Here is a 9,346-nt window from a genome sequence, read left to right on the forward strand (position 1 = left end):
TTGAGATATGAAACTTTTCTAGTCGCGATCACTAGTTGATCAAGTTATATTTTAACCATATGTTCATCCAGCACTTGGAGGACTTTGAGGAAACCTACTCAAGGTATTCTAGAGCAGTGGTCCTCAACCTTTTTTGTTTATGTCCGACAATATTTTTAAGGTGTCGCGGATAAATACAGCAAAATAAAACCAGTACTGGTACCAAAATAAAGAAGATTTGTTCATAAGTCACATGATTAATAGTGGATCAACAACGTTGTTAAGGGACAACTCCCACTAGGAATTAAATATCTGGGACCATCTGGTTTAGGACTGAAGAAGCTTCTTGGATGAGAGATGAAACACCTTCAAAAAACTCAAAGAAGTCTAGTTACTTTCTTTCCAAGCGCCTTATATTACTGCATATAGACAATCATTATACCTCATGGCATTGATCAATCTGTTATTACTACAAAATAAAAAAGAAATGTGTAGTTTTCTTTATTATGCCTTCCTTATTTATGGTTTTTACATAGAAACTAAACATTGCTTCTGGGAAATAAGCCACAGCATCACTGAAAAAGATATTTAATAATCACATCATCATGTTCAAACAAAGGACCAGGATTATTATCAGCATAATAGTATAGAAAAAAGTATACTAAAATCTGAACTTATATTTAACATTAAGATCATTATATGGTACTAAACTCATGATAATAAGGTAATATGTTTTGTTTACCATACCATACCATACGTTATTGCCTCTTGGGGATTGTTAAATTTGGTTTCCACAGTATTATTCCTAGTTCTTCTTCTTTTGTCTACGCTGTTTAGGGGTCTCCACAGTAGATCATCAGCTTCCAACTCACCTTATCCCTGACATTCTCATGTGTCACACCACTCACTTGTCAGAACAGGAATTGATGAACATTAGCAAGTACTAGAAGCTCTATACTATAACTGATTTTTGTTGATTAAATATTTCTTAGTGTTCTTCTCAGGCTTAAACAATATGATAAAACACTTGGGAGCAAATATACACATTATTAGCCCAAAGCTGGAGGCCAGAATTGCAAAAATCTCCACAACTACAGTGAATTTCCCAGGAGAGCTGACATATGCTGGGATAAATGTGATCCAGACAGTACAAAATATTAGCATGCTGAAGGTGATAAGCTTGGCTTCATTGAAATTATCAGGTAATTTGCGGGCTAAGACTGCTAAAACAAAGCAAAAGGCAGCAAGTATGCCTAAGTATCCAAGCACAGCCCAGAAGCCAGCAGCTGAGCCTAATGCACATTCCAATATGATTTTCTCCTTGTATGTGGTTAGATTTTTTATTGGAAAGGGAGGGTTCACTACCAACCAAACAGTACATATTAAAACTTGAATAAAGGTGAAAGACACAACAGTCATTCTTTGCTGTGGAGGACCAAACCATTTCATGACATTACTACCTGGAATTGTAGCTTTAAAAGCCATTAAAACCACTATAGTTTTCCCAAGTACACAGGAGATACAGAGTACAAAGGTGATCCCAAATGCAGTGTGACGCAGCATGCAGGACCACTCAGATGGTGCTCCAATGAAAGTTAATGAACATAAGAAACACAGAGTCAGTGAGATGAGCAGCAGGAAGCTCAGCTCAGAGTTGTTGGCTCGGACAATTGGAGTTTTCCTATGACAAAAGAATACAGCCGCAGTTACGATGGTCAGACAGGCACCAATGACTGAGAATGTAGCCAGGATAATTCCTAGGAGGTCTTGAAAGGAAAGATACTCTACAGGCTTAGGGATACAAGTGTCTCTCTTTTTGTTAGGCCAGAATTCCTTTTGACAAGGTAAACAATCAGTCGAATCTGGATAAAAAACACATAAATACAATTTTTTCTTGATTTTTATATATACACAATGAAACATTTTAAATGCATCGTAATCATTTCTCTTTACCTGTACTATTACTGATCTCCCCCTCAGGACATGCTGTACAGTCATAGCAGCAGATGGGTTTTCCTTTCTGCAACACTTTACGAGTTCCTGGAGGACAACTGTCCGTGCACACTGACACTGGCACCTGTGAAAGACATAAAGGTTGCAGAATAAACGTAAATATTTACTATGCAGCTGTGTGTTGTTGTTTACTAATCGATCGTGCGATCGTGGCTCAAGAGTTGGCAGTTCGTCTTGTAATCAGAAGGTTGCCGGTTTGAGCCCCAGCTCGGACAGTCTCGTCGTTGTGTTCTTGCGCAAGACACTTCACCCGTTGCCTACCGGTGATGGCCAGAGGGGCCGATGGCGCGATATGGCAGCGTCGCTTCTGTCAGTCTGCCCCAGGGCAGCTGTGGCTACAACTGTAGCTTGCCTCCACCAGTGTGTAAATGTGTGAGTGAATGAATAGTGGAAATGTAAAAGCGCTTTGAGGGTCTCGAAAACCGCTATATAAATGCAATCGATTATTATTATTACTAAAGTTTGTCAAATTCTGACTGCTTACTTTCATGCTACCCTCCATCCAGGTAATGTTTTTGTCGATCTGGAATTCCTGGCCCACGTGCCGTGATGCATCGTACAGCCCTACAGTCACTATCTCAGTCACGCCGTTTTCACTTTTCTGCCAGTTAACCAGTTCATAAATAGCCACAGGATCCCCATTAGCGTCAAATGACACATCATAGCCATTTTGGGAGAAATTTGCTTTCTTCAGCTCAATTAAAATCTGATAAAATTAGGGATAAGGGGAGTGGAAAGCAAAAAAAAAAAAAAGATGCAATATTTCAATAACAAATATTAATATTGCATATCAATTCATATTGCAGTTGATGAAAGACACTGACATCAACATATTTATTTCTTCTGACCTGTTTGGACTCTAACTTGGTTAACTTGTCACACTTTGCAGTGCCATTTATTTCCTGGCACACTGCATTATGGATGGCATGTGCTACTGCATACACGGCCTTGTACACCATGTTAGTAACTCTGAGCTGTGATGTGTCAGTGTACTGGTTTTGCAGATTCTGTATGTCTTCATTTCCATCACATACTTTCTTCTTTGCAGTGGCATCTAAAATCACAAAAAGACAGAGCAGATGTCAACATTAAACTAGATCTCAACTGTGTTCTCTTTATAAATGTTGCAAATTATGCTGGTACCATGAAACATATTTATTTTATAAAAAATAAAATAAAATATAATAAAAAATGGAAAATAATCCTACCACGAATAATTAGTATAGGACATAATGTCTGGACTTCTTTAAGTTACAAAGGGACAAAAGGACCCCCAGATCAGATTAGAGGATCATCAGGGGGTCCTTTTGTCCCTCTGTGGGGGGATACTCCCACTAGGTTTATATCTGGGACTCTCCACCATTTGACCTTAGAACTGAAGAAGCTTCTCGGATGAGAGGTGAAACGTCTTCAAGTAACTTAAAGAAGTCCAGACGCTTTTCTTTGCAAGCTCCTTTGACTACGATGACCTGGATGACTGAGAACCTTCACAGACATATAGGACATAACACTAACAGTAATCTAGCTAATTGCATTTTCTATCGTACAATCACATTGCCATTACTAACAAGGAAATGCGATGTGAATGCGTTGCTATTTTTCAGCACACAGATGATTGAAGCTGTCTTCATCTTACCGGGAGCTGGGGGAGGGGGGGCAAAGTCACACAAGTGCTGCTGATTGGCTGAGGAAGAATAAAGTAGTTTACCATGACTACTTTATTCAAAAAGCTCTATATCATCATGGAGGTCTCTGATGTTAACTCAAACTACACATGACCAGTTTAAGATGACACAGCAACAAGATGTTATGTCAACCCTGGACAACCCTTAGTCTCCATTTCTTGTTTTAACAGTGTGAATTTCAAAGTATGTACCAGTTTTTAAATTGTGTTGATAAGCCACGAAAAAAACAGAGTTTTGTTATGTTTACTGCAGTGTTTTCTAAGGAAAGGGCTCGAAAGCATTCTCTTCTCTTGTTGCGATCAAAAACGAAAGAAAAGAAAAAAAACACAGTTTTTCCTATTGGTGGAAAAATGTGTCATGTTGACCAATCAAAAGATGATATGAGAGAGCAAAAGAGAAAGAGAGGGAGCTTTGAGATGCAAGAGATTAGTGTGTTTGGAATGTGTCGTTAGTGTGTCGTAGAGTCGATAGTTTTATTTTGTGTGTCAGAACAATGAGGCAACTGCTAAATGTTGCAGTTGTAAGTGCGGACGTATTTTACCTCCACAAACAGCTGAGACGTGGTTTGCGATACATGTGGCAAAAAAGTGCTCCAAGAGTGAGGTGTTGTGGCCATACTAGGGAGACATTCAAAAGGGCTGTTGGGGGGGGATAAATAAATTTTACAGGGTTTATTTATCGGATAAAATATGTCAATTCAGAGGCTGCTTCCACCTGAGGACCTGGCCTTCACGGTCTAAAGAAAGCCGGGTAGTACGTCACAAGCTCTCTCGGTGGAGGGAAACTCTGCCATCTGCTCCTTGCTATCTAAAATATAACCGGGCACTGACATAAACTCTCAACCATCTCACACTTTGTTTAATCAGTTTTCTGTTTGACGTTTATTTAGCTGTGTGAAAACCCTGGAGGAACCCTCCCGAGGGATTAATAAAGTTAAATTTAATTTAATCTAATCTAATAACTTTAATCTCAGCCAAACCGATTTACTCACGAACAAATAAAACACTGAAAAAGCCAAACAATAACATTTTTAAGTTATCAATGTGACTTATATATCATGTTTAACACGAGTAGCGAAAGACCGCAGGGGTTTGAAGACGATGTGTCAGTCGGCTCAGATATTTGAAGACCCAGAAAGAGAAATAAGACTAATATTAAAACTAAGTAGCTGCATTGTTGGAAATTGAAATTGGCCATTCTACGATATGGTTTTTCAATTTTGTTGTCCGGGTGGAAAATCGGGAGAAATTTGGGAGAATGTTGGCTCCGGGAGATTTTCGGGAGGGGCACTGAAATTCGGTATTCTCCCGGAAAAATCGGGAGGGTTGGCATGTATGGTTGTGGCAACACCACTAACCTTGTCAAACACCTCAGAGTAAATCATATCACAGAATATGACGAGCGTATGTTGAGGCGAACTGAAGAGGAGGACAGGGACAGGTGCTGCAAGGGCGAGACAGACGTCGGCAAGGTGTTCAAATAGCGCACAACTTCAGTTTTTTTTTTATTTCTATATGATGAACTCTGCATTATTAAGTGATAAGAACAAGGAATCTGATGTCCTGTAATCATTATGATGCTATAATTTGAGATACAATGAATAAAATAAGTTTTTGTACAAAGTATCGGTATCGGATCAGTATCATCGATACTACCCTGAATATTACTTGGTATTGGATCGGAAGGAAAATCAGTGGTATCGCACATCACTAGCCAAAATGCCACCAAGGGCAGATTGCAATGAAACGCTAACTCCAGGTCGAAGACACGAGGGGTGATACACCTCCTGCTTTCAGGCCTGCAGGTATCAGGCTTGTGATGTTCTCCTTTATGTTAGAGTGGACAAAAATATTTTTTTGGAGTAGCAAAAATTATTTGTGTTATCTTATTTAATGCAGAACACCTGATTGTTCTGTAAGTACTTTGAATTGGTTATATAAAAACAAGGAGTGGGAATTTAACGCGTTAATTGCGATTAATTAATTAGAAAAAAAACAACGTACTAAAAAATTACGCATTTAATTGAACTTTGCATTCCAGGCAAAAGCTAACTTTTGTCAATGCACAATTTCCTGGTATATCGATTACAGTGATGCACACATCAGAGCTACAAAGAGTAAGAAGAAAGTGCATTGCTAGGAATGATTGGAGGCAAATTTAATTTCAAAAGACTACCCAACCGATGGAAGGCTTGATAATTGTGGTTTTGTGCAAACTGTGAAAATAGGAATTTGCATACCACCGAAACACTTCAACCTTATGGTACCATCTAAATGCAAATCATGTTGCAGCGAGCACAGAAACTGTGGGAGCTGTTGACTCTAGCAGTCAAAAGGTGTCGGCAGCCCAAACTTGATGAAATGACTGGCTTCAGGACCAAAATTAGCAATTCAACATTGGACAAAGTAATAAATTCTCTCCGAAAATTGATTGCTCTGACTGTAAACCACTATCATTGGTAGAAGACAGGTGGTTAGAAAATGTACTACAGTTATCGTCAGGGGACCCAATTTTCCAACTGCTGTGCCGAAAGACTATTTCAAGTAAAATTCAACAGCTTTATGACACTGGAAAGAAAGCAAATTTAGATGCCTTACAGACAGGCCTGCTAATATGGAGGAACTACAGTAGGAGCAAACACCACTGGGGCAACAGAAAGAGCCACTCATACAGGATGTTTCATCTACTAAAGAATAAAGAGGCCGTTTTGCCTCAGCCCATGAAGCAGCATTAGACTTTGTAACATCAGCAGTTGACAAGATAATTTAAACCAAGAAAAATGTCTTACTTTTGGTCAGTGTGCAGTTAAATGCATCCTCCCAGAACTCAGTAAGTATTTGAGAAGATGCCACTTGTGAGGGGGACAGATTCAGCAGGAAGTCTCTGAGGCCTGGGATTATAGACTTTGGAATCCCAAATCCAATGGCCCCAGCACAGAAACTGAACCTCATTAATTCTGAGTTGGTTACCCATGATTCACTGCCAATCCACTGGCGAGAAGGGGAAGGCTCATATGATAGCTCCTCCAACAGTGCCCTCATGTCCCCTAAAGATAGAAGTGCCACAACAACCATGGCTGTAGACCTTGACAGACAATATTGTGCATTAGAAGCATTTTAAAGTGTAACTGTAAAAATGTAATTTTGAAGACAGTAAATCTAATATTTGCGGAAATAATATCTGCGATGAGGACACCTGCGGATAACATCTGCTACTCTCTGAATTCTGCTATGTGGGTATGTTCGATGGAAAGAAAGAGAGTACTCCACACAGATCCCCTCTTTCTGTGCTGCTTTTAGAAATGAAGCCATGCCATTATTTCCATAATCCGAATCTGACCGAACAGCACCTATCCAAGTCCAGCCAAAGTGTTTTACCAGCTTGGCCATTGCTTCAGCTTGGAACTGGTCACTGGGAATTGTTCTGAAAAAATTGGGGTGCTGCTGCTTGTCAGACAAGCATGCACATGTTGAAAAGTGGCTAACCTAAACCAAATGAAACAAAACACCACACACCGCAAAATCAAATATCATGCACATGCATATTTTAAATACAAAAATTGACAGAAATTGAAAACATTTACTTGGGGAATGTTAAAGGACCTGATGACTTGGGACAAACTGATGGATGTCGTAGACCCCGAGCCACCAACAACAGCCATCACCATACCGGAATGTGAGCAATTGTTATCCATGGAAAACACAGGGTCGAAGCTATTTAGAATCTGAAATGCCATGTGCACTGCTACAGGCACTGATGCACATGAGTCATAGATCTGATACCCGAGCCTGATTCCGGGCAGCAGCTCTGTGCTGTTGTTAATCTCTTCTATGGCAAAAACCATTGCACGTGATGATTGCAGTTCACTGGTGTAAAGGCTGAAAATAGTTGTGTCAATGTTAGAATATAGACTGTAGATTTAGTTTAAATTAAATAGAACCAACAACAGGATAATTTGCTGGTTGTATCTGTTGATCAAATGTTCATCAAAATGTTGCCTGACCAGTTAAATTGAGCACAAAAGATTAGCATAAGAAATTAGTGGAAAATTATGGATTACTAATTAAAGTCTTTTCATTTCCTTTAAAATATAATACATTTAAATGCATTTCCTTTATCATTTCCTTTAAATCATTTCCTTTATAAAACTATTATTTAACATTTTGTATAATTTCTGTTTTTTAAAACACAACAAATTATTTTATAAAGAATAAATGACTTTTTTTTTAACACTACACAGAATCAATCTAGTTCCATTGATCATAACACACATGAAAACATTTCTCTCCTCATACAGTCCAACATGTTTTTACTTCTTCTTCTTCCCATTACTGACTTTCTTACTCACTAACCTTCCTTTGCATTTTGCAGGCTCAGGCATGCTGGTGTAGTCACTGTAAACTGTGTTCATGTAGACGTGAAGGGAAAAATCACCACCAATAACAAAGTCCCCATCCTTTGAAAATACAGGTAGACGAGTGCTTCCCTGCAGCTTGCAGTTCAGAGAGGATGCCGTCGTACCAGCTTGAGCTCCTATATGCCTAGTCATTTGTCTCATACCATCTAGACACACTGCAAAGGCAACAGCTGAGTTGAGGTGAAACAAACAAACAGGCAATACCAAACCAATTACAAGAGCTGCAATCTCCATTTCCATCTAAAATTGTCTGTATATGGGCACACATTGTTTCCATTGGTTTATATAGGTCTTCAAACAAAGGGGTTTTGTCATCTTCTCATCTTCTTGAGAATATGTGGTCATGGATTAACCCTTGCATAGTGTTGACATTCTAAGTCTTCACAGTATGGTTTTGATTGGGCCCAAGATTTCCCTCACAATAATTGGCTACGACAAATGATCCAATACAGCTTTATTTAATTTAGATTGGAACATCAAAAGATTTTTAATCCTTAACTAATATTTCATACAGCAGAAAGAGTGTATATTTTTGCTTTTGCACCAACTGTTTTTGCAAAAAAAACATATATAATCACACAAGATCTTATGTTGGTATACCTTTGACAGAAAAATATCATAGAGTATTAAAAATTTAAATCTATTTTTTGGAAAGTGTAAATGGCAAGAAATTCTGGAATTGTCGGGATTTATTATGACTGTACTGCATAACCATTACTACTTCTAACATTGACTTTTCTCTGTAACTACTATCTGTAGTAATACAAAGGAATTAAAATTTAGAGCACAAAAGTCATAATAGTATAAAAATAGTATCCTAAAATGTGAACTTATATTACCTTATTATCATGAGTTCAGTAGCACATAAAGATCTTAATGTTAAATACAGTGGTATGCAAATATTTGGGCACCGTTGATAATTTTCATGATTTTCCTTCATAAATCATTGGTTGTTTGGATCAGCAATTTCATTTAAATATATCATATGTCAGATGAGCACAATGATATTTGAGAAGTGAAATAAAGTTTACAGGATTTACAGAAAGTGAGCAAAAGTTACTTGGAACTGGGAACCCGAACAGACAAATTACATCAATATTTAGTAGATCCTCCTTTTGCAGAAATAATGCCTCCAAACACTTCTTATAGCTTCCAATGAGAGTCTGGATTCTGGTTGAAGGTATTTTGGACCTTTCTTCTTTACAAAACATCTCCAGTTCAGTAAGGTTTGATGGTTTCCGAGCATGGACAG

At 38.3% G+C, this 9,346-nt stretch overlaps 1 protein-coding gene across 1 annotated transcript; it reads right to left on the reverse strand.

Moving 5' to 3' along the window:
- Positions 1–848: 848 nt before the first annotated feature.
- Positions 849–7,536, reverse strand: LOC146654251 (extracellular calcium-sensing receptor-like). The gene is made up of 7 exons (XM_085380101.1): positions 7,261–7,536; positions 6,873–7,162; positions 6,466–6,761; positions 2,841–3,046; positions 2,477–2,698; positions 1,933–2,056; positions 849–1,841 (listed from the first exon to the last, which is right to left on the reverse strand). The coding sequence occupies exons 1-7, from the start codon at positions 7,519–7,521 to the stop codon at positions 937–939; spliced, it is 2,304 nt and encodes a 767-aa protein (XP_085236227.1). The 5' UTR covers positions 7,522–7,536; the 3' UTR covers positions 849–936.
- Positions 7,537–9,346: the final 1,810 nt, after the last annotated feature.

This window comes from Rhamphochromis longiceps, linkage group LG14 (genome assembly GCF_057381845.1).
Source record: "Rhamphochromis longiceps isolate RC_006_pf linkage group LG14, R_longiceps_female_GT1.1, whole genome shotgun sequence".
NCBI classification, from domain to species: Eukaryota; Metazoa; Chordata; class Actinopteri; order Cichliformes; family Cichlidae; genus Rhamphochromis; species Rhamphochromis longiceps.